This window comes from Rhipicephalus sanguineus, chromosome 5, assembly GCF_013339695.2.
Source record: "Rhipicephalus sanguineus isolate Rsan-2018 chromosome 5, BIME_Rsan_1.4, whole genome shotgun sequence".
Lineage (NCBI taxonomy): Eukaryota > Metazoa > Arthropoda > Arachnida > Ixodida > Ixodidae > Rhipicephalus > Rhipicephalus sanguineus.
In genome coordinates this window covers 18,966,951-18,992,886 of record NC_051180.1, presented here as the reverse complement: position 1 = coordinate 18,992,886, position 25,936 = coordinate 18,966,951, and the positions used below count along the sequence as shown (strand labels likewise).

General features: G+C 49.2%; 1 protein-coding gene across 9 annotated transcripts in view; it reads right to left on the bottom strand.

Annotated features, from left to right (window-relative positions):
* The window catches only part of LOC119393322 (dual specificity tyrosine-phosphorylation-regulated kinase 1A), a 100,666-nt gene that overhangs the window by 8,643 nt on the left and 66,087 nt on the right, over positions 1-25,936 (bottom strand). For 5 of the 9 annotated variants that reach the window (XM_037660284.2, XM_037660286.2, XM_049416213.1 and 2 more), the window contains 6 exons: positions 6,361-6,584; positions 4,821-5,009; positions 4,323-4,488; positions 3,075-3,508; positions 1,294-1,434; positions 383-535 (listed from right to left, as the gene is read on the bottom strand). In XM_037660284.2, the coding sequence (XP_037516212.1) occupies positions 383-535; positions 1,294-1,434; positions 3,075-3,508; positions 4,323-4,488; positions 4,821-5,009; positions 6,361-6,584 (1,307 nt within the window). Of the gene's footprint in view, positions 1-382; positions 536-1,293; positions 1,435-3,074; positions 3,509-4,322; positions 4,489-4,820; positions 5,010-6,360; positions 6,585-9,090; positions 9,207-25,936 lie in introns of those variants that run through there. The other 4 variants (XM_049416214.1, XM_037660281.2, XM_037660279.2 and 1 more) reach the window with 2 other exon arrangements.

The window sequence follows — 25,936 nt, the reverse complement described above, 5'->3', positions numbered from 1 at the left end:
GAACAGCACTGAAGGGATCGTATCTCCTTGCCGTAAGCCCTTCTTTATTGGAATTTGATGGCCTGCTTCATGGAGGACTATGGTGGCTGTTGAGCTGCTGTAGATTTCTTCCAGCATACTAATATATGGTTTGACTACACCCTTATTCCTTAATGCCTGCATGACTGCTGAGATTTTGAACGAATCAAATGCTTTCTCATAATCTATGAGCGCTATATTTTTAGGGGTTAGTCATATTCCGCACATTTCTCTATCGCCCGATTGGTAGTGTGAGCATGGTCCGTTGTCGAGTAGCCGGTACGAAATCCTGCTTGATCCTTTGGTTGATTGAATACTAAGGTGGCCCTCATTCTATTGGTTTTCCAAGCCTTCGTCAGCTTACCTTAGGGTCATAGTCGAGCATGCGAAGCACCAGGTCGCGGAACTTGAGGTAGTCGGCAACGGAGTGCCCCGGCTCAGCCAACCGCCGGCCGCCGGGACCTCCTGTCTCCACACCAAGCACCTCGTGCAGTCGCCGCGTACCGGGAGGACGGTACTATTTGGGAAAAAAAATTGCCCAATGGGAGGAGACAGACCAGGTCAAGATACAACTCGTTTGCATGACCCATGGTAGCCGTACAGAATCCCTTGTAATTAACACAAAAATTCGCGTATTTTGCTCAGCTCTATGGGCAAGAATGGCACAAATCAGGCTTTCCATGAAATTAAACCTCTCGTAAGAAATTAGCCAACAGAAGGGTAATGATGAGAAGTCATGATGAGAAGAAATAGTTCAATATATTTTAAAGGGGTCCTGCAACAACCTCCACAAAAGTGTGTTTTGAGTGTCACCAACAGCGGCGTAAGCAGTCATCCCAACTGAGATGTCCTGTGTTGTGGAGGTGTCTGATGAATTGCGATTCTGTGCATTCACTAGCATAAATACTTTTTCTTAGACGTGCTAATTTCCAAAGTAAAGTTTGTGGCCTTGAATAGCTGTTACAGTACCTCTCTAAATGGACACTGACATCTACAATGTCTCATTTCCACATACTGGACTGCAGTTCTGAGAAGAAATTCGAGAAATTTAAAATTTTAGCTTCAGTTTTTCCTCTAGTATTCAATCTGTTGCCCCAAGATTAGCAAAGATAAGAGTTTTAAACGAGTACTTTATCAGTCTAAACCAATTTAGCATCTCTAGAGTTCTTTTAATGCAATGAAGGTTACTACGTACATAGCCGAGCAGCCGGATGTTCCAAGAAAGAAATATACAAACGTAGCTGCTAAACAGAAAAAGCGTGGCTCATAGCGCACCTTCTTGCCGTCCTTGGTCTTCTTGAGCACAAAGCTGCCGTCAGGTAGCTTCTCAAAGTACTTGCGTGCCTTGTGGGCCTTGTCCAGGAGCGACTTAGGGGGAATCCCGAGCACTTCCACTATTTTGTTCATCTGGTCCACCTGTGCAAATTGTAAATGCAAAAGGGATATTTAGTTGCAAGTACTTAGCAAAACTTCCAACAGTAACCTGCTCAGACTGTGGTGACAGACGGTATACACTCAAACCTCATTATAACAAAGTTGCATCTGCCACGAAGATAACTTCGTTATATCCAAAAATTCATTATAAACGTTTATTTATAACACTGTAGCTATGACAAGACTATTCTTCATTTACTTCTTTATAACCGATAATTCGTTATATCCGTGTTCGTTATAACGGGGTTTGAGTGTATTACCATACGTGACACCACATTCTGCAACGCAATGTGGATGATTCTATGCAAACACACATAGTGTGCGTAAATAAAAGGAGAAAACAGCTATTATTCTGATTATAAAGCAGTGCAATGAAAATAGGACAACAGAAAACAGTTTGTGTGCTGACCGACAAATGTATCTTCTATACGTCCTATTTTCTTTTTCACTACATTATACTTAGCAACAATTCCGATCACTGCCACATGTGCATAAATAGGTGACCACCCCTGGAGTTTTACGATTGAAAGCTTAAAGAAAAAAGGTAGACTGAACTACAAGGAGGCTCAGATATATCCAACAAAATAATTCGTAAACCTTTTAGTGCTTAGTCGACTTGCTTCCCTGTCACCAATCAGGGTTTTTCCTCTCATAGCAAGGAAAAAGTGAGCTATGCACGATATCGACAATGTGAAGATGTTGAGTGCCATTGTAAGTGTAGTTTCCAACCTAGCCAATGTCAGACTAACAATAGAACAACCATTACACAGGTTTAATTTCAGATAAGTAATGCACAAGGTTGCCCGCCTTTAGCAGAAAGATTTTGTCAGCGTTACTTGGGTACTCGTAGCAGCCCCAAATCGGGCACGAAAGCTTACACAATGTTTCAATAAGATCTTCGCATCTGGTGTCACACAAGATGTACTTTTTCCCATCAAGGAGTTCGGACAAGATATGACAAACAGCGCAAGAAAAATAGTACTAAAAAGTCTGGGAAACGCAGGACACAGGCACTGTCCTAATTTTTTTAGCCATTTATACTCCGTTTTCGGGATCATGTCATACCAACAAGCCGAACTAATGCTAGTTTTGCAAGAGACGCGCAAGTCGTACTGGCAAAAAGGGTGTTTCCTCCATGACATATATCAACTACAGCCCATCTGTCACTCACTGCTCAGTACTGGATGTACACGTCCTCCTGAAAAGCGCATGCAAAAGAAAGAAGATAAAAAAAATAAAATTGCCAGTTCCACGTCTTGAAACCATCTGACAGCGAAGCTGTAAGCACACAAGTGCTTTATTACAATTAATGTAAGCCTCTAATTAATGTAATTAACAAAGGTACAAATTGATTCCCGGTATTTTGTACCGAGTAATGATCGCCACCATCATTACTATAATAATTCTGAGCATCATCATCAATTCAAGCATCATCACCATCATTTCATTTTATTTACTTCTTTTTCACCCCCCACGTCACGTGACCTGCATTATGACTACTACTAATGCTACTAAGACAGCGGCACAGGGTTATAACCGTGCGCTGCTGTCTACAGACTAAAACAGATTGGCTGTAAAAATGAAAAGGAGGGCTAACACGGGCCCCATATATATAAGCTCACCTCGTTGGCCCCACTGAAGAGTGGCTCGCCCGTGTGCATTTCTACCAAAATGCAGCCTAGACTCCACATGTCGATGGCCATGTCGTAAGGTATGCCGAGGAGCACCTCGGGCGACCGGTAGAAGCGGCTCTGAATGTACTGGTATATGCGCTGTCCGAGCTGGCACGAACTGCCAAAGTCCACTATTTTGATGGCACTCCTTTTGGGATTGCACAACAGAATGTTCTCGGGCTTGAGGTCACAGTGGATGATGCTCAGTTCCGGACTGGAGAGAAACACCAGTGCCGTGCACATCTGCTGGGCAAACTTGCGCGTCAAGTTCAGTGACACACCGCTGAAGTTGGTGTTGCGAAGCAGGTCGTACAGGTTGTACGAGAGAAGCTCAAACACCAGGCAGAGATGGTTGCGCCACATGAAGTGGCCCTTTAACGTCACTGCGGTTCCCAACGACACCAGGAGGGCAGGCAGGGGAATGGGAGGAAACATATACACATATACATTTAATCTCCCATTAACACGCAGCAAAGCTACTTCACTATGCAAAATAGAAAATGGGGCAATTCAGTATAAGTCGACCACGTTGGAACTGTAGCACAAGACACGACCGTTGCTGTGAACGCCTACCTTTCTTTCATGCAACGTTTTCTTGTGCTACAGTTCCAACATGCTCACCTGTACATAATGAAACCAAGGAAAGCATAGGGGACATCGTTGGTTGTTTTTAAGTGTAGCTAAACGATTATGACATACACTGAAAGGAATCAATATGAATGAAAAATCACCCTTTCCATCAGTGGGGTCTGGACACAGAACCTTCGAATCACGCATCCAGGCACGTAAGTGTAGCTATGATTCGATGGTTAATAATTTTACTGAGATAAACACCACCATTCCGAATGCTTCTACCTTGGCAACAGTTTACAAAAATAAGTAAATAAATAAATAAATAAATATGCTAATTACTGGTGATGCACATCAGACATTTACAGTCTTGTGCTAAGAATGTGACTATAATGACTATACAAACAATACAACTGAAGTTATATAAATGAAACTATCATATCCAGCCGCAACAACACAAAAACACTGTGACGGCACGTTGTAAAGTGAGCAGAAGGAGCCCATTCACGTCATATGATCCTGGACCGCATTAAAATGCCATTCAACAATGTACAGTTTACATGACAAGGTGGCTCATAAAAAATCAGTCATGAATGTCAATAACCAACAGGTAAGAGAGATACGAACCTATTTTGTCCTTGCCCAGGTGACAGCAGGTGCCATTGCTCTCGTGGTTATTCATCATCTCTAACAATCTAACTTCTATTTGAGCTTGGTTTAGGAACGGCTTCTTGTTCTTGATGATCTTGATGGCCACAAAACACTGTTCCTCTCGGTCATATGCCTTTACCACCTGCAAGGCAATCATTACTATGTAAAATGCATTTCTGACAAGCATGAAGGCACTTAAGCCAGCCCTTTCCACACACTCGTGAAGCATGGTGTCTTAATTGATACAAATTTCATGCCAATTTAGCATACCAATGCCCTACATAAAAAGAATGCACTGCTTGGAGCATGCACACACACTGTATATAGCTGTCAACGGGCCAGACTATACATAATGACTGACTTTTACAAGTAAGCAATAACTGTTAGCTTATTCCTCAGCAGTTTTGGTCGGTGGACCAACCTTTGTCAAGAGTTGTATGTGAGACAGGGAAAAGGCATATAGTGAACACTCACCTGACCGAAGGAGCCCTTGCCGATGAGGGAGTCAATCTCGTAACGGTCCAAGAATCGCTCCCCATTGCGGATGATGTAGTCGTGGTTATCATCATCGAAGCCCTCATTGTACAGCTTTCGCTCTTTCTTGTGGCTCTGGTCATCTCCCTGGGGTTGCTGCGCACGCCGCTTCTTCTTGGCATAGTAGACCTGCGTAGCAACAAGACAAAACGAAGGGTGCTTTAGAAGATGAGGCAGACTTGACAAGTCTCCATGAATACAGCAGGTTGTGAAAGGAGCTTGAATTTGTAACTGTCATTAACAAACACAACACTGTACTTTTTACTGCTGCGTGGCTAGATTATACCAACGCTGGTTATGCATGGTATGCCACCACAAACCTGCAACAAGACTTCCGATGTTTAACATATGCAAACTGAAAGCAATTAGTGGGAAACCTGTGAATATAAAGAAATGTCAAGATTTGAGAATTCTGTTACATTTTTAAATAAGGGCGTGCAAACAGCAATTTTTGAGACCGAGTTGAATGTAGATCGAACAGAGCCAGAAGCGAATTGAACGTCATATAGTACTTTTCGAACAGTTTTCAAATAATAAGCAATTGTTCACATAAGTAGTAAACAATGTTCACAATATTGACGCCATTGCACAGCACATTATGAAGTGTTATTAAAAGCATTTTTGTGGCATTAGGAACAATTAAGCAGTTTTTTAAATACACAACTCACATGGAGTGTAAATTACTACAGTACATACATAACCCATGAGCCTGCTTCAAGCATGAAGCATGGCCTGCTTCAAAATTTCCTGTTTTATGCCTATATACCCTTCAGGCATAAGTTATGATGCACTGACTGCAAATGCATCAAATTCGCATGGCATGATTCCAAGGCACTCAGTATTACATTCCAAGAGGGCAAATGAAGAAATGTGTTGTTTTTTGGTTGTATTCGTTCTGAGCAAAGAAAAAAGAAAATACTCTTGACTTTGGTCCTGCAACACTGCACATCGAACGATCATTGAACATGATAGTGTCTCCAGCAAAGTGATCCTCTGCAGCAATATGCAGCACGATGAAGTTAAATGACCGCTAGCTGTCTACTCGGGAAACCTGCACGAATGTGCACACTGCGTTTCAAGCCGCTTGAAGAAACACGCAGCACATGACACGCCTCCGAAGTTGATGTCTACAATAGTACACACTGTCGCTGAAGGGGATATTATGGCAGTGGATATTAAATTTATTGTAGTTTTGCTGCAAACTAGTGCCTCACTGTGCACAATTCATGCCTTGAAATAACAAAAACAATCAGATATAAATTCATATTTATAGAACAAGACTGCGGCTTCGTGGGTGAACTGAAGCTGCACACTGGTAAAGTTGTGCTTTCTAAGACAGTGATAGGGTAAGGCACATGTTTGCTGTTGTCAAAAGGGCAACCCTACCAGTATGCAAATCAAATAGGACATTCACTTCGTCAATGAAAACTTTGAAACCATAAAAAAAAAAGGTTTTGAAACGTAATTAAGTCCAGAGAACCACCTCGTTGATGTGCTTGTAGGTCTTGATGAGGTCGACGCTCAGTTTCCGCAAGGGTGCCTGGCTGGAGTCCCTGAACCTGTAGGGCAAGTGTTGCGGGTCCGTGGCCATGGCTGCCAGCAGGTCCTGTGTCACGAGCCTGCCATATGTAGCATTGCCACCTTTCGCGCCAGCACCGGCACCGGCCACCACGCCCCCTTGCTGCTGTTGTTGCTGCTGCTCGCCTGCAAAGGTACCACAAAGGATTTCTTGCTATAGACGAGAATATGTTACTCTCGAACACCCATTCAGAGCAGGCACACTTGATCCCAAATCCAGTCACCAGCTGTCAGTGCAGCCTGCACTGATGAAGGGGAAAATGACAATAATGCCACACTGAGTGAATAGTGGTGGCAAGCACGTCATAAGCGCTTGTGATGAGACTGTGTGCTTCCTGTCTTGTTTTATTCATGATGCACTCTTGAAGTATTATAAGAAGAGGCTGTTCCTATAGTGGTTGTTTCCATCATTCTTTGTGGCAGTTCCCACAGCTGCAGCAAAACACTGCAGCACACAAGACAAATAAAAACTTAGACTTTACAGACTTTAGGGCTACAGACTTTAGGGCTAATTGGTTCGGTACATTCAATGAAGCAATTCCGCTGAAAACACAGTAGCACACGTCCTGTCCCCTTCCTTGGTTCCTGTGTTTTCAGCGCTATGGCTTCATTGAAAAAATTCTAGTCTAAAGTGGACGTAAGAGCTTCCAAGGTGAAGTCACTTGCCTGTAGTAGCACGTTCCTCAACGACGGTACATATGTCATTCTTAACATCTATAACCCAATGGGCCTTTTTCAGGAGGGTAGTCTGCGCATGCGCGGCGGCGGTGACAACACGCACGCCATGTTTTTTGAGGGTCACAGCGTGGCGACAGGAGCGGACTGAGCGCCACCTGGCGTGGAAGATTTGCAAATTTTCCCGAAAATACCAGGCCTCCGAGAATATCTACCGGCACGCGGTGGGCAACTTCGGAGGCCATGGACCCTCAGTTTCGATTTCAGCGATCTCCACTAGAGGCGCTCTTCGGACCTGAAAAAGGCCCATTATATTATTCTGCTTTCATAGTGAAAACTTTTATATTAAAAATCTATCAAAACCAGAAACTGGCTGGCAGTAACTGGTCACATGATGGCGGCTAATGCGAGTTTAGGATGTGAGTTCTGAAGGCATGTGGGAATACTGTTCATCATGGCCCATTACACATTGTTGTAAATCATGGCGATTTTCAAATACATGCCTCGCACACTCCTTTCACCTCGTTTTTTCTTCATCACTTTTTGCTCGTTTCTAATAATTCAGTGATGCTTGGACTAGTAAGAAGTGTTACACTGTTGTGGATTTTCAGCTCCTTCAACCAATGCTGGCCCTTAATTAAGGAGCTTAATTGAGAGTCATTAAGAAATTTATGCGCACCTAGGCAACTACCGATGGCAATTGTAATACGCTGCTAATTGGGTTTTACGGACGAAAGTAGACAACTTATTTAGAGGCCATTTTCTGCAGTTGTTTTTAATAAGCTGCATACACAAGCCGCACACATGAACAGAGCTGTGACAATTATGCGTATTAAAATGGTGGAGGTGAGAATGGAAGGAGGGCTATTATGTAGTGTTGCCTAATTTTAATTTAAAGAGCACCACCAATCTCTGGTCCGTCAGAAGTGCGAAAAAGGTACAGACGGGAGAGGAAAGGAGGGGGCGAAGGGTCATGAAGCTATTCGGTGGGGAGGCACCAACATTCAAACAAAAACACAAAAACGTGGGAGATAGAAAAGGAGAGCGGAGGGGGGGGGGCTATTAAGAGAGAGGGTCGGCTTTGCCAAGGCGTTTCGTCGCCGGCGGGACCCATCAAAAGTTCACCGCTCGCCAGCTGGCGTCGCCGTACGTGCATCACGGCGGCGCCTCGCACTTCACAGTGGCAACTGGCAAGCTTCCGCGTAGCACACCGTGTTTTTTTCTTTCTCCGCAGACGCCCACGCTCGCGGCGCCGCAAGACGACGTCAAAGCCGGCGGCAGCAGCAGGCTCTCGCACAACGGCAAACAGCTGTTGCCACCCGCGCAGACGTGTGATCGCAACGAGAGTGGCCGCGGGGAGCGCATGTTTACCGTTGCGTGGCCCCGCGCACAGTACGGCACACAACTCCCACGCATGGCTGTTGTGTATACCTCGTAAACTATCTGTATGTTAGCAAAGCGAAGTATTGGGCTAGCTGGTTGCGCACGATTAAAAATACTGCGCTACAGTGGCGCCCAACATGAGTTGCAACACGGTACGTGGCCACGGTTGGAGGGGCCCTAAGCCTACACTAACACCGGCAAACGTGAAATTGGTTTTGCAAATGCCGGCAGTTGTGTGTTTACGTCACTGACTCTTCTATGTCGGCGCCACCGTGCAGTGTTGGCGCCGCTTGGACCAACGGGCAGCGCATGTTGCAACTCATATTGGGCGCCACACGCGCACGTGGTAGGCACAACAGTATGAGGCCAAAGAATGAATGGGGAATGAAGTTTAGTAGCCATAAGAATCGTGAAGACAAATGAGACGAAAACACAACTTGCCACGTCGGCGGGAGCCAAACCCGCAGCTTAGGTATTACGCGGAGGTAGCGGGTTAGGCGGAGCCGTATTCGGACCTCGGGAAGAGATCGCGACCGAGAATAACGCGGATGCAGAAGTCGAGGGCCTGTCGCACCTAAGAGCAGGCGACTAGTGGACGCGACGATGTCCCTGACGCCCTCGGCGGCCAGGGTGGACAAGCAGGGGAGCGTGGCGCTCTCCTGTCGCTCCATGGCTGAAGGCGGAAGGAGGCCCCCGCAGCGTCTGCTGCCCGGGGCGCGTCGGGCGCAGACCACGGTGCACCGACCGCGGCCCAGTGCGTGCTGCTGCTGATGGCAGTGAGCACGACAGCGCTCGCCGTGGTGGGCTCAGGTCCTTACGCGACGGGCCCATCGCGGCGGCGCGTCTAGGGTCTCTCGAACCTCCCCCGTTTTCTGCTGCGTGGCCGGAGGCCCAGCGGTCGCGTGCGCGCTCGATGACAACGACGCCGTTGTTGCTGTTTCCCTTTCCTCTCGCCGGGAGGGCTTCGACAGCAGTGATTGTTGTGTTTTGTTTCGAAAGGAAAATTGTCAAGCACCCGATTGTAGCACGAAGCCACAAGGAAATCCGCACGGATTTCTCAGAAAGAATGCTTCCGAGATAACTGTTCGATTTCAGTGCCCGTTAAAGGTTCATTAACCATTTCGCCACCTAGCGGGATTCCGCAGAACCGATTCGCACTATTCGGTGTCTTCTTTTGTTTGCACACAATGTCCCGCATATTAAAAAAATCTGCATTTGTTTTTTTGTTTTTTAAGTCCTCCTTGGGCTGGCCGAGAAGCAGGCGGATATTTATCCCCCCACACCCCCATCTTTCTTCCATTAACCAAAATAAAACTTACAACGTAGCCGCTGCGGTGGCCTTGTGGTTACAGCGGTTACAGTGCTCGGATGCTGACCCAAAGACGCGGGTTCGATCCTGTCCGCGGCAGTCGTATTTCGATAGAGTTGTAATGCTAGAGGCCCATGTGCTGTACGATTTCAGTGCGTGTTAAAGAACGCCACAGGTAGTCGAAATTATCCGCAGACCTCCTGAGTCGCCTTGAAACGTTAAACCAACCAACTAGTAGAAGCTTACAACGTTACACAGCATGGGCGAGACCTTTAAAATGCAGAATTGGAAGCGGGAAAACACGCTAGTCCGAGCACGGCCGGCGACTGCGGTGACCTTAGCGCACAGCCAAGAGCGTTGAAATTCTATTCGAGAAGTCGTGCCGAATCCCCGCAGGATCAAGGCCGGCGGCTAAAAACCCGGATACTGCACCGGCCGGTACCAAGTGAAGTGAGGAAAACACGGCCAATTTCAGGCTACTAGCCACTTATTCTTCTTATATCTCACCCCGATTCTTGACCAACCACACCCTGAGTGACACGCGTAGGTGTCACTGTCTTTAGATCATATCATCAGAGGCGTCAGCTACGGAGGGCAAGAATGTGCTCCATCTCCCCACCTTTTCAAGACCGTGTAACTTGATAGCCCTAATTAGCGTCTTCCTCGTGTGCTAGACCATGGGCGTCAGCAGGAGGGTGCAAAAGGGGTACTTGCCTACCTCAAGCCATACGTACCAGCACGTGCCCCCACCCAAGCTACGTAGTTCCAAATTTCGATCACAACAACGACATATTTATTCTGCGCACCTCACCATATCCACAATTAGTGCGGCTTGAAATCGATTTCCACAGGTCATGGGATCTGCCGGAGTTATTTTCTTGTCCGTTTAGTGTAAGTTACTTGGTGAAAACGAAGGCCCAGCTGTTCATTTATGAAGTTCTAGTGTCGCCACTCTGACGTCGGAAATTTCAAGGCATTTCCTTACACTAGGGTCATCGTGCAAGAGAATACCGATAAACAAATCGACGGAGACGCGAGCAACCACGTACGTAGTAGAATAAAATGAATTAGTGAAAATTTCCTTATCCCGCGATGCATACAGTACGCGGTAAAGGTTAACACCACGTTCAAAAGAGCGCGAGGTAACAACTCATAGGGTCCAATGCATTCGCCCAAGACGACTCGAAGGCGAAAGCCGTCTTCTTTTTCTTCTCAGTCTATGTACTGATCCTCCCCCGCTCCACTCCGAAAGCTTTCTGCACCTAACGTGGTTTCGCAATAGCCTCCGGGATCGGAGGCACTGCAAGCTTTCTGCACATCACCTGGTTTTACACAGCCCCCCTGACTGGCACACAATTAACCAAGCGATTGCGTCATGTGATGACGTCATCACATGTGGCTGCTTTTTGGGCTTGTTGGTACAGTGTATTTCTAAATTGCAGCGCAGGAGACGCACGAGCTGAAGAAACGCTCGTCTGTTCTGCCGGCTTTTCATCTGCCCGTCGCGCGTCGAGGATGGCGACAATGACCTTTGGCGGTGCGTGGCCTTGCGTCACACCTGTGTGACCGCACGTATTACGTACACATTGGAGAAAGCGCGCCGGCGCCTCGAGTACCCCCGGGCGAGCCAGGGACGCGAAGAGAAAGGGGGCACGTTGTCTCACGTCCAGCCAAACCCGAGGCGAGTACGACGCCCCCGCACTGCGCCACGCTCGCAGCTGCGGCAGACAGCGCCGACGACGTCCCGACGACGACGTCGAGAGGAAGAGGCGTGCCCCGCGGCGGGACATCATCGATCGCCGGGCCGTCTGGGAACCTCGAGCGCTCCGGCCTCACCTTTCCCCCGGAGCTCTCACCATCACCGTCATCGCCTCCTCGGTGTCTTTCGAGCCGACCCCCCACCCCCCTTCTCCGCCGCAGGTGACTGATCGATTGATTGATTCATTGGTTTTAACGTCTCGGAAGGAAAGCAAACGAACGACTGCGATATGACGTCACAGTGGATGTCCTGCACCACAGTGGGGTCAAATATAGCGTGTGATCGCGCGTCTGTTCTGCAGTGTCCATCCGCGGACTACAGGAGAGTGGAAGCTCAACCATCGCGCCGGAGCGGGCGCTACAGCGCCAGCAGGGGCGAATGACCTACGAGTATACGAATGCGAACGCATTTGCTTTTCTCCGCTACCTAAAGTATTGGAGACCGGCATCATGCTGTGAACGCGAAGCGCTAAGAGCCCGTCTCCAGATTCTAAATATCTGCTGCCATGGATGGCGTCCCTTGTGGTTGTAGTCAAGGAGGTTGAAAACGGTTGTAGTACGTTGGTCCACGGGAGCCCTATAGCGTCTTCAACGGCTAAAGCGAAAAGCATAAAACGAACTATCACATCAAGCGAAACATGAGCGAGAATGCTTCGCGTCACTACTACGCCGTTCTGTGCCTTCTGGGTTACATAAGAGCGTTCCACACATACATATATTGTTCTTCAAAACGCTGTCTTCCAAAGCATGGTGCCTGCAAGCATATTATATAACGGAGGTTGCTATATGCACGCGAATTCGCTACGCCCTTCAGTCGTGGTTCATAACATACAAAAACCCGCGAAGCGTTGTCGCGACAAATGCGTGCAGCGCATTTGCCTCGCCACTCGCCTCTCTGAAGCATCACTCGAATTACGGACGCCTTCCACGACCTATACACTCGTAAACGACAGCGGCGGGAAATGGGACGTGTTCTGGAATGCGATCGCCAAGGTGTAACAACGGCTAAGAGAAAAGGGAGCGTCCTGCGCTCCTCAAGAGGCAGCAAAACATACACCGGTAAATGCAAACAGGTGCGACACGCCTACTCCACTACTCACAGACAGCATAATTTGCATACGCTTGAACCACCGCGGTAAGCGAGCCATGCCTAACATTTTTTTCCCTGTGACCCATGCAGAGTCCTGCGCACGCAGTCGTGTGTGTGTGTGTGTTTCGTGTGCCTCCCATGTTTGACCTTTTTCATTGATAAACTTCAGTTGTTATAGTCAGCGCTCGTCCTGTGCTGATTCAAGAGCATACATTTATTCCTACTCGCCAAACTATCTATCTACTACAACGTCATAACTTCATCGAAAGTGCATCGTGTCATCTTAGGTTGCAAAAAAAAAAACGAAACGTGCTCTGTCACTCGTATACGTAAACGCGACGGCTGAGCGAAAAGAACTACGAGAAGACATTTCAATGACCTCGATATTCTCGCCATGGACGTCATTGGCACGGGGCAACAGCAAAAACTTACAAGAAAGAGCTCGCATATACACGGAAAAGGCCGCAGGAACAACGTGACACCGAGGGAACACGCGTCAAATGTGTCGCCGAGGGGTCCTTCCGCACGCGACCAATATATGGCGATCGTGCCTTCGGCGACGGTTTCTTGCGGACCTTTTCAGAGACACCGCGTCCGCGGACAGTGACGCGATGACGACAGCCACGGAAAAGCGCACCGCCGTATAAGGCCACGGTGCACCATATGCATTGGCGTCTCAAAGAAAGAAAGAAGCGACCACGTCGCCTGTAGCGCTTTATGGGAGCTTTAGCGCGTCGGCAGCGGTGTTCCAGCACATCTTAAGCGCAAAGCAACAATCACGGAACACAGATATAGGTATACTCTCTTCTGTGCCCGTCCTGTTTACGTCTCTTCCTTCTGTGATTGTTGCTTGGCGCTTGTTAAGATGTGCAAGTTCAGTTGCCACTAACTATAGCCCACATTTCTGCGTTGAATATTGCGCCTGCAGCACGTCTTTGCGCCACCATCCGACAAAAGCAGGAGGCACAGATGTTAACACGCAGGGTGTCACGCTGCTGAGCTCGAGGGCGCGGGTTCGATTCCCGGCCATGGCAGCCGCATTTCGGTGGGGGTTGAAATGCAAGGAAAACCCGTGTGCTCAAATTTAGGTGCACGTTAAAGAACCTCAGGTGGTCGAAATTTCCGGAGCCCCTCTCTCATAATCATATCGTGGTTTTTGGACGTAAAACGCCAACGATTATTATTATTACACGGATGCCGGACACCATAAAAATACTCTGCCGCTTCCCCGTGGCCACGGTCGCGCTGCAGGCGACCTCGTTCGCCGATGCACGCTTGAGCACAGCACTATAGAGCAATGCGCAAGCGCTCCGTCACGTGGCTTCAGTTTTAGCGGGATTTCTTCGCAAAGCAGAAAAAAGGACTGCGTGAGACGTATATCGTACAAGAAACAATTCAATCGGCGACTTCCGAAGGTGCTCTACAGGGGCGTAGCCAGAAATTTTTTTCGGGGGGGTTCAACCATACTTTATGTAGGTTCGTGCGTGCGTTTGTATGTGCGCGTGTATATATACGCAAGCAAAACTGAAAAATTTCGGGGGAGGGGGGGTTGAACCCCCCGACCCCCCCCCCCCCCCTGGCTACGCCCCTAGTGCTCTACAATGCTGCGTGTATACTTTGGGTCATCAGTCCATAATCAAAACGTTGTGTAATTAGACATAATCAATTAGTTAAGACGAAAAAAAAAAACCGCATATTATATAGGCTAGTGCGAATAGTATGCGCTCGGCTCGATTCACTTCAGACGCGCCTTTCATTTTTAAATTCTTGGCTCAAGTTACGTGGGACAACCTGTATACGAGCACAGACGTTCTTCCCTTTTTTTTTTCTCTCTTCCTTTCGATTTCAGTACTCCAATATCGCGCTCTCATCACGTGCGGGATCATGCCACGTGGGGACTTAAACGATAGTTACTCTCTCTGTTCCCAAGCCCCGCCTTTTCTTTTCAGCTTCTCCGTTCAGCTTTTCAGTTTTCCGTTCGCATACTGGGGGCCGGTTTGCATGCAACACTTACGCGGTAGCGACACTTACTGGCAAGCAACCCTTACACGAACGATAGCCATCGTGAATTAGGCCCCATGATACGCTGAGAGCTGCTCATGCATCAAGCTTTCTCGTCGCGGTCGCTTTAGCTGCACGCAGCAAATACGTGAAACTACGATATGATTATGAGATACGCCGTAGTGGGGAGACTCCGAATTAATTTAGACCACCTGGCCTTCTTTAACGTGCACCTAAATCTAAGCACACGGGTGTTCTCTGCACTATAGCTTCACCCCCATCGAAATGCGGCCGCCGTGGCCGGAAATCGAACCCGCGACCTCGAGCTTAGCAGCGCGATACCTTACGTGCTATATAGTCTGCCACGACGGGTCACTGGCTAAATCTGCTGGTGCGAGAAGTTCCGGAGGAAAAATTCAGTTTTTGCTGGGGTCGCTGAATCCTGCATGCAACCCGAGACGTTGTTTCATCCTCCATGTAGCGGCCCCGGTAAAACGCAAAGAGAGAGAGAGAGAGAGAGTGCGTTTGTGCAGCGAGAGAAAGAGAAGCGCGCAACAAGGGGTCACTCCTTATTTTTAACACCGAGAGGAGGCGAGAGCCGAAAGAAATAACGCAAGGCGAACAATCAACTACGTTTCCGTGGAGGGGAGGGCTGGAACGAGAGGCCTAATTTTAACCGCAGGTACTACCTACGCGGCGCCAGTATAACCACATAGTATACATCACGGGATACACGGTGCACGGCATAAGGTGCGCCTGTTTTAACGTGCGGAAACCGCGCACGACACGAGTGACGCCTCACGCTGGAGGCTTCCGGATCAAATTTGACAGCCTGGCGTTCCTTAAAGCGACCACACTGAAGAGAAAGACATTTTTTCTCGTCTTCATAAATTGCCCTTTCACAATACCAAAATCACCACGCTTGCCGCGAGAAGACGCTTGGTAAGCGAGAAAACGCGCGAAAATGAAATGCGGGTGGCGACGCCACCTTGCAGTTCCCGTACCAATCACCGAGACGTCATTGATTTTGACGGCGTCCGCTAATGTCTACGTAGTTCCTAATCAGCAAATATGAAGTACATTGTCCTCTGAGGGGGCCGTGGATTTAGCATACCAAGTTTCAGAAAAGTTCGTTTGAGCTGCAGTGTGGCAGAAGTACGAATACAAAATTTTGAAATACGCGAAGTCACGTGCGGTGATTTGGGCGCGAAGTTTAAAAATGCCCCTTCGACATCCCGACGGACCTGAATAAAGTTTTTCCATTCCATTCCACTTTAACATCGATTTTTCTCTTCTAATAATGAGCCTATGATGGTGAATTTAACGACGACGAAGTTTTAGGAGTATAATTTACCAGTCTAAACTGATTCATTCTTTCACTCTAGTGTCCCTTCAACGTGCATCCCGAAGGCACAGTGCAGTACAAGGGCTGTCAAGGACTGCCTAGCACCTATCGAAATAGAGCGGCACTGCTAAAAGACCTACGAATCGTGGTACATTTAACACAGAGCGGTAATACTATAGCGTAAACGGTACAATATCACCGTCACCGCTAATTTTTGCGAGGGGCTCGTTCCTTTGTTAGACACAACAAAATGAACTTAACAATTAGGCCAGAGAAAGCGTAGGGTACGTTAATTGTTGTCTTAACTTCAGTGCAGTGATCGTGACGTAAATTAAAATGGACAAAAATCACCCTTTCTGTCTCGGCGGCCGTGCCACAACCTTCGAATTATACAGGATAGTACCTATGCGTATGGGAAGGAGAGGGTGCAAAGGAGTCCAATAGAAGGAATTAGTCGGCACGTGACATACCCTCAACGTCGTACTAAACGCCGCTGCATGATATATAAAAAAAAAAAAAACATTTAAAGAAACGTACAGCACGCGCGCGTGTGCAGAGTAAAATGCGAGGCGGGGGGGGGGGGGGGGGGGGCTGGAGAGGCGCGCGAGGAATATGTTTTGCAGAGGAAATAAGCGACCTTGACAACCAGCGCGTCGTCGTCGCCGCACGCGCCGTTCGCGGAAATAGCTGTCTCACGCTGTCTGGAAGCTCACCGAGGCGGCGTCGCACGCTACTCAGCGCCTAAGCTGCGTCTATAAAGAGGTTTATTATAAGTTTTACTACGTGCCAAAATGAGACGCGCCGTATATCGGGGTTTTGCGGAACACTGAAACAAACAATTTTGGACTGCTAAATTATTCTTTAAAAACTCTACTGTCGTTAATTTCACCATCGTAAGTTTATTATTAAAGAGAATATGAAGTTTAAGTTCCTTCAAATTTGGCGCCGAAGTCTGCGTACATAAACGTCGGCGTGACGTCACGGATTTCAAAGTCTTCCTGCGTATTTTGGCCACATCCGCTCAACATCTTCTTAAACTTAGAACGTTAAGTATCTGGTCCCCTTAGATGACAACGCACTTCGTCATTTTTTACCGATTGAGAACTATGAAGGCTCTAGTAGACGCCTCCACGTCTATGACGTCACAGCGAGTTGGTGCGGGAACTTCGAGAAGGCGTCGCCACCTGAAGTTTTCTTTTTACGCGTTTTCTCGCTTACCAGGCATCTTGTCGCGGCAACAGTTGAGCTTTTGGAAAAGTTACTAATACGAGAAAAAAAAAAACGTTTTAATCCGTAGTCCCGTTTTCGCATTCCTTCCCCATCAAGATGCGGTGGTCATGGCAACGTTGGCCATGGCCTGGCAACGACAGGCGGATGAGTTTGAGAGTGTGTCATAAATGTGTGCGCTTTCATGCAGGGAGAGCGTCGCGTCGAAGTGTCGAAACATAAGACAGAAACTGCAATACAGCTGTGTCGTCTGTGCTAAGTGGAAGGCGGCGGTACGCGCTGCCCAAAACTAGAGATACTACCGTTATAAATCGTTAATAAAACACACAAAGCCAACGAAAGCCTAGGGGAAATAAACTGTAGTTTTTTTTTTTTTTTTAGTTGAGTAAAAATTATAAGTAGAAATTATAAGATAACACATGGTTAACATTTACGACGGAAACTTGTCCACTGCAATCGATAAGGACTGGCGTCGGTTCGCACCGGCTATGATAGCTACACGTCAATTAATAAACTGCTAATTGCTTCGCCCGCGCTTTCCTAGGCTTCAAGTGTGTCTATGTGACTACCGGAAGCGAACAGCTCGGCACGCGCCAGGACGGCGTCGAGGCACGCCCAGGGTGGCCACCACCACCATCGCCCCGAGCTCCTTCGGCACTCGTGGCAGCTGCAACCCTTTAGCGCCCTAGGCGGCAAGCGCAACGCGGCACGGTAACCGCGCCGACGAGGGGGGGACTCGCTGAAGCCCACGAGCGAGTTGCAGAGCGCGCGCTCGTTCACATGCCGCCGAGACGTGGTGCACGGCCGAGGCGTGCGGATAGCAACAGCGGCGAGGCATATGCCTCGTCGCACGGGGCAGGCGCGCGCGGAATGCCGTCCGACGGCCTTGCGGGGGCCACCGACCTCCTCGGCGGAGGAGGCAGCACCTGAGGGAAGCAGAAGAACGGCGCCGCAGCGCACCTCGGGGTCTTGGAAGCGAAGAAGATGCGCAGGCAGGACGCGCGACACTTGCATCTTCCACCGGCATGTAACCGGGATGCCTTCAATGAACTCGCTCCCCTCGACCAACGCCGCGCGTGTGTGCCGACGCTCATGCAGCGTCACACGTGCGGCCCGTGTGGAATGCCGCGGTAGCGGCGGAAGCAAGAGCGATCGCAGTACGTGTAAATGCCGAGAATGCGCGGCTACGAGTTCTCTGCCGAAAGTGGGAGGAAGACGGACGGCGATATTGCCAATGTATGGCTCCATCAACGTGCTTAAATCGCAGTCGCGTGGGATGAGCCAGTGAACACGACGACCCCTCCTAATGATAATCTATTAGCATTAGTTCGGGCGTGGATAGTTAACGCGTTTTTGTTGTTGTTTCGATGGCATCGATAAAACACCCGTGACGGCACCTCTGTCACCAACGTCATTCCGACTCGGACACGGGGCTCTTGACAGATGAACTCACCTCGCTTGCATCTATGACGAATGAAACATTTCTATCTCACGGTGGAATGAAATTGCGGTTTAAAGCACTACGAACCAGTGGGCCCTGACTTACGGAAGCCTCGTCATATTCGAACACAATATTCTTCACAGAAATCTTGGGACGTGTTCAGCATACGTGGATACCTGGTAAACGACAATAATGCACGTTCAGAAGAGCTGCGACTAAGCATATACTGCGTGTACGACATTAATTGCCTGATACGAGAAACTGGGTTCACACAAAACACATCACGAGCTAACGCTGAGACACGTGCCAAATACAGCCCGAACCTCAGGTGCTGACAAAAAAACGGCGCGATCTTAGTTCAAGCGATCTCACGTGGCGGTAGTCCTCTGAATCAAAGTGAACCAATCCTTTCATAGCCACATCCTCGCGAGTGCTCTGATCTCGTATAACGCAAACACAAGTGCATGCGCATTTCTTGTTGAAGTACACAGAAAGGTTTAAATAGGAATCCCGTAATCAGTAACGCGGCTGGCACGCTTTACGAACTAGGACAGCGAACGCTTGCAGTGACCCCCGCCCACATTTGATCGACCAGGAAACGGGGAAATCCGGCCGAGAAATTCCCGGCCCTTCCTGAAGTCACCCAGCAACATACCAAGAGCTCGCAGAAGAAGGAGTACATGGTATAGTTCGGCGCCAGGGCCATTGAGGTTCCGGGAACACTGCAAGTGCCACCCGGACTTCTCCACTCGGCGTCGACTGCGCACACTTGTTTGTTACAACCGTTGCATTTCATCGCACGTATATACCGAACTCTTAAATGTTTACGGGACTCCATTATTTCGCGAAAAGGCTCAATTTCCGCGAAGCTTTTCGGATGCAACCCGGAATCATGATTTGAAACTTGATGTAGCAGAGTGCGGTGTTGCGAACTACATACGCGGAAACTTTTTTTACCTCGGAACACAACCCCCTCCCACGAACGTTCAATCCCCATCGCAAACAGCGCGTCTATGGTAAATGGTATACACGCATACAGCGCCTGTAAAAGTTCGGTTCGAAATACCACTGTTTCAGTTTCCTGTTAAGTGAACTGGAACAGTGCGCGCAATATTTCAGCTGCCAGAGTGGTTCGTCGCGAAAACGAGCAAAAAATATAACGCGGTACACAGCATGGCGGACTTGTCAACACTTAAACTCGCCTAGTGGAGATGATTGCTGATCCAGAAAACGAGGAACACAATCACGGTACAGTGGAATTTTCACGCAACACAAATTTGTCGAAGCTGCAGAAAGTATTTGTATCAACGGGAACTATTTGTATAACCGAGCTCTGACTATCACAAAGCGGAATAAGAAATCGGTGGGACAACAAAAAAATAGAAAGCAAGACTCCGTCACCGAGCCTAAGTACCAGTTTCGGTACTTCGCCGCACTCGGAAAATCAGATGGTGTAACGCCCAGAGCAAAACAGGAAGGAGCCATGGAATATACTGCAGGCGCATCGCAGAATATGAACACGCATACCACATTATGCCCTTTTGCTCCGCTAGACTACGCCGTTAAAGGCAGCGGTAACAGTAACGACAGCTGAGTGGCACGCACAGTTAGGTTTAGCACGGCCATGGGTTTAAGCGGGCGGGACCTTCGCCGAGTCGACTGAACGCCGGCAAAGAGCAAAGTAACGCGAGGACCCCCATCTAAGTGGCCGGAGCGACTCGAGAAGCGAGCAGCCAGCAGGACAAATCCGGTTGTTGGCTGCTGCCACCGTATGTTGACTGCCGAATAAACGACACACGCAGAAAGAGAGAGAAAGAGAGGCCGTGTGGCCCGAGGCGGCGCGAGCGAAGTGGGCAGGGCGGGCAAAGACGACGCTTGCCACCCCTTCGAAGACGCGCTCAGTTTCTTCCAGAGGTAACGAAAACGTAATAAGAACAAACGAAGAGTTGGTCGGGCAACTTCATGCGCTTCGGATGCGCAAACAAGCAACGGCGGCAAGCGGGAACAGCTCGGGGAGGAAGAAGAAGAAGCCTTGCTTTGCCGCGAACGCAATCGTTGCGCCACGCTAGGAATGCGGCCGCCCGCGGCGGTCGTAGAGCGACCACATTCGCGCGTCTACTCCGCACGTCCCCGCTCGTCAACCCGTGCGCGCAAGGGCGGGCAAAGCTGGCACCAACTTTGGTTTTGTCCTTTTGCTGCGCCACTGTGTTGTGCCAGCAGTGCAGCGTCATATGAGCCAGTATGCATGCAAAACGGGTGTCTTTTTGTCCTAAACCACAACCGTAATCTATCTCGCGTGCCTTTCCTTGAATTATCGCAGCGCGCCCGGTATACTTCCAGGTCACGAACGGCAAGCGCGTTGTCAGCGTGACACAGCATTTTTGATAGCGAAGATGCGAGTGCCGACTTTTCAAGAAAGGAAACGCAAGCAAGCCAGGTGACGATTGTTGTTGGGCAAAAAAGAAAAAAAAAGAAGAAAAGCCTATTTCACGCGCTCTTCTTTTCAGAGTGTATACACGTATATGCGCTGGCTAGCCTTCCTGGTTTTTTTCCCGTCCGCGATGCGGCTACGGCGGTGTGATGGTGAGGGTTAAATAGAGAATTGAATGACTCTGATCAGAGTCATTCAATTCTCTTTATGGTCACGAAACTGCGCCGTCACGCTATGGGCGAGCTTCATACGCTGCTCCAAAATGCCGCAACGCGCCGCCGCTGCGCCACAGAGGCGATCGCCTGCGCCGCCCGCGTATTGAAATACTCGCGCAGTGCGAGACAAGCTGCTAGATATGATATGTTTAAGTTAGCAGAAACGTTGTTTCAGGACTAGGATGCCTAACAGATGTTGCGTGCCGGGGTGCCGTTCCGGCTACAAGGTAATCGAAAAGGTGTCGTTGTTTTCTTTACCATTAGATAAGCAACAGCCCAAGAAATGGCAGCGGGCCATACCACGGTGGGAAAGTGGCGATTATAACTTTGAGTCGAAGTATACACGTGTGTGTGCGAACTACTTCGACGTCTCGGACATCGTCACTGCGCATGACTTTAACATCAACGGCGACTCCGTGTCCCTGAAACGCGACAAACCAACGCTGAAGGCTGACGCCGTTCCAAGGATTTTTGGAGGACTTCCTTCGTATCTCACGAAGTGCAAACTTCGATCTCACTCATCGACAATGCGACCACCCTGCAAACGACCACGTAAGTCGTCCTCTGAAGAGCTCCGAGCATCGCCGACGCCCTGTTTAGACTGCACCGTAGCCACACGAATGGGCGTGAACCAGCTCGTATTTTTGCCTATGTTTACAACTGGCACCACTGGTACTTTGCTGCGAATGCAGGGAACTTGACGGAAATGTTAAAAGCTGTACCTATCGTAGTGTCGTAGGGCCAAACAACGAAATGTTCCTTTCCTTCGACCGCGTCCTCACCTTACGTGAGGCCTCCTTACAGCCAAGTACCGACGGAGGAAGCAAGCGTACTCTGAAAGCTCCCTTCACCCGTCCTCGCGGGAGGAATGGTTGCCGCGCTCCTGCGTTCGAGATTATCGAATATAAGCTTTGCTCACAGCGTTTATTCTGTAAAAAAAAGTTGGGTCACCACATCACTTCCAAATTGAAGTGTTAATATAGAGACGCGTGTACGCTTTCTTCCAACTGCGATTACTAAATGTGAAAAGCCACCGTAGTCGAGCGCAAAACGGGGTGCGCTCTAGCAACACTGAAACGCCCGCCTCTTTAAACGCTGTCAGTGCCACTGTATCAGTGCTTCACCGTGCACGCACGCTCCCGTCACCCCGCAGATGTGGGGTGGAAGGGTTGCCCCGGAACCAAGCATCACGTGGGCTAGCTCATCACGTGGGCTCGCTGTGAGGTGAAGCGCTCGTTCAGGGCCAGGAGCGGACCTAAGGGCGCACGAAGGTAGCCCCAAAGCAACCTTAAGCTGAGGAAGTGCCAAGGAAGCCTTCACCGAGGGCTCCTCAGTGAGGAAGCTTTCAGAGTGACATAAGGCGGCCTCACCAAAATGAAGGCTTCCTTACTGAGGAAAGGAACGTTTCGTTGTTTGGCCCGTAGTGTTGAGACGAAAGGAGCTTGCGAGGCCGCAGCGGCCGCATTTCGATGGGGGCGAATTGGAACAGCACCAGTGAGCTGAGAATTAAGTATATCTAAAGGGACCCTAGGTGGCAAAAATCATTCAGAAGTTCCTCGCTACGGCGTTTGTAATTATATCTTCGTCGTTAATCTGTCGTTAATCGCCGAATTTTTGTATTTTTTCGGCTGATTTCACCGCGAGCTGCATGTTTCGTGCTCGTTTTTTTTCCCTCCCGGGTGCTCATTTTAAAACAGAAAGCGCCCTCAGGAATGTATTTATGCATGCCGAGTGCTAAAAGTAAAAGCGCGAAAGCAAAGCGACCGTTGCAGAAGTTTAGAAAGCTAAAACACTGGGGCTGTCCCACACAACCCCAGCGATAGCAGCGTTCGCATCGCCTCTCAAGCACAGCTGCGCCTCTGGCGGCGGCCGCTGGCTCCATATGAAACTGACGCAGCAGTTTCGTGACCATAAGAAGTATTGAATGACTCTGGTTAAATCGAAGGTTAGATTTTCAGTGCGGGGCCGCATTCCGATGATAGCGAAATGCATACAAATGCCACGAACATGTTTAATCTAATTAAGTAGTCCGACAGCGAAAGATAGACGGATAATGTAAATGCAGGCATGCTAACTGCATTTCTGTCCAGTTTCCTACCCTACACGAAAGGAAAGGAATAAGAAGGGAGAGAAGACATGAGTCTATAGATGATTCGCACGCACGATGCAGCGTGCTCTAAAAATGCGACTCTCCTTACATAACCGCATTGCGGCTCTGGACATGCAAAATCTTGTCGGTACAGGGCCAAGTTTCTGTCATCCAATAAGTATGAGAGAGTGATAAACTACTCGGAAGAAGCGCGGAAATTATATGTATTAGGTCTGCTTAACAACCCCATTGGGAGATACGAAACGGCCAACGAAACGACAATCCGTGCCAGGCCGCGGTCGTCTGTGGCCAGCGGTTGTGGTATAACGCTGCGATCGCCGTCGTCGTGTGTTCCAACAAGAATTGAGCGGCAGCGTGGTTTAACTCGCCGTGGCGTGCCCCGCACCGGTCACACTGCTCTAACTTTCCGTAGCATGGTCAAACGAGCTGTTCCATCGAGACCGACACGCACGCTCGCCAGCACTTGAAACAGAACCTCCCCTCCAACGAGAGCCCTGCAGTACGCGCACGCGTGCGCAATGCTCTCGTACAGGGTGCCGAGAAGAGCGTCGGTGATCGTGGCTTTTTGGCCAACGACACCCGGGCACGCCACTGAGCCGCCGGTGTGCTGCGAGTCGTTAGCGTGCGCGGCCGGACATGCTGCTGCCCGCTATCATCGCTACACCGAGAAGGCCGGCTGCGCGCGCGTCTCAGTGTTCACAGTGAACTTCGATCCGTCCCGCGCACGCGAACTGAAGCCGATACGAAGTGGGGCAGACAGGCGCGGTAGCACTGTGTGCCGCAGTTCTGGTTATGCGGTGCCTGAAAACTTAGCAGTGGTTGCAGGAGCGTAAAACAATACTTGTTTGAATATTAACTGACCCAAGAATAAGTGTCAGCTCCGCCCACAGCCGCCGTTGTCCCAACAAGAGAGAATTTACATAAATGTCCCATCCAACTGATGTGCTTAATCTACGTGGCATCAAGCACGTCTCGCGTATTTCTAGTAGGTGACCTTCCCGTGCACACAGGCACATGTTCGTGTCGCTCTGTTGAAAACTTGAACTTCCTGGCAAATTTCAGCACAGATTACAACTTCATTGCCCAGCCAAACGTAACATTAAACATTTTAACAAGGGACGACGAACTTTAACTTCGTAATACGCGTATAGTATTTACATTAGCAGCGAAAAAGCACTTATAGAACGGAGACCACCAATTACGACTCTCTTGCACAGATGAATGACAGGCGCACCGCAGTATTGCACATACAACCGGCTATATCCAACACACAGAATGGCATTGTCCGAGCTATGCTTATATTCAAATAGTCGTACACAGATGATTGCTCTTACTAGGAAAAAGTGCGGCACTGCGTCCAAGACCGTGCTGGTGTGCTTCCAGAATTCCTCAGACTAAGGCGGGGATAATGCGGCATGCTTTACGACGTATCTGTTGCGCAGAGGCGCAGTTTCGTTCAATCGCATTCTGGGTCTTTTCCCGGCCCTTGGGCGTCCTCCACAGTGCAGGCACCGTTGCGCGTGTGGGGGCGCGTTGATACGAAACAGCACAGGCAGTGCCACGTGCCAAGAGACATTCCATCGCGTTAGCACAGCCTCCGCGTAACCGAAGACACCTCTGCCAACGGACATTCCACGCCTTCTTTCAGGCAGCTGCATTGCGCATGCCTTCAACTCGACGTGTCCATTCTGGAATTTCACCGTCCGACATCGCGCAACGTCCCATGCACAGCACCGCAAGGTGCTCCGGTGGTTGTATTTCTTTAGAGCCGCTTCCAGGCGCTATAGTCTGTTCATTTAAATGATGCCGACTCTGCAAAACAGTCGCGTCGACGAAATGATGCGGTGAAGGGGATTGTGCAATAATAATATTTCTGCAAGAGTACACTGGCTAAAGCCTGCATACCATTATTTCATTATTATTATTATTATTATTATTATTATTATTCGCAGGGTTGTCTATGTTTATTCGGAAGACTCCGGAAATTTCGACCATCTGGGGTTCTTTAAAGCGTACTTGCATTTAAATACACGGGCCCCTAGCATTTCGCCTCCATCGAAGTAGGACCTCCGCGCCTGGGATCGATCCCGCGACCTTTGGGTCAGCAGCTGAGCTCCGCAGCCAATGTACCAACGCGATGGTTCAGCTATACCTGTTGGCAGGAACGACGCTCATCTCCTGAATCTCCCTTTACGTACAGCACTAACGTTACCCTTTATAGCATTCCGATTAAACGTTCTTGAATTCCGTGGCTTGGTCAATTAGCGTGCTATCGCTCAATTCGTCTTCGAGCACGGCTCGCTGCATCCACGCACGGCGTTTCTGGGAATCGCGCGGGCGCCAGGCCGGACCGCCGACGGCCGGTAATGACCCACCCAAGGAAAGGAAGGAAGCCCTGCGGTCAGCGGGTCGCTACCCCGGCGGAGGCAGCCCCGCAGCAGAGTCCCATAATATGCAGCGTCTCTCCTCTCCTCGTTCGGATTGTGCAATGCG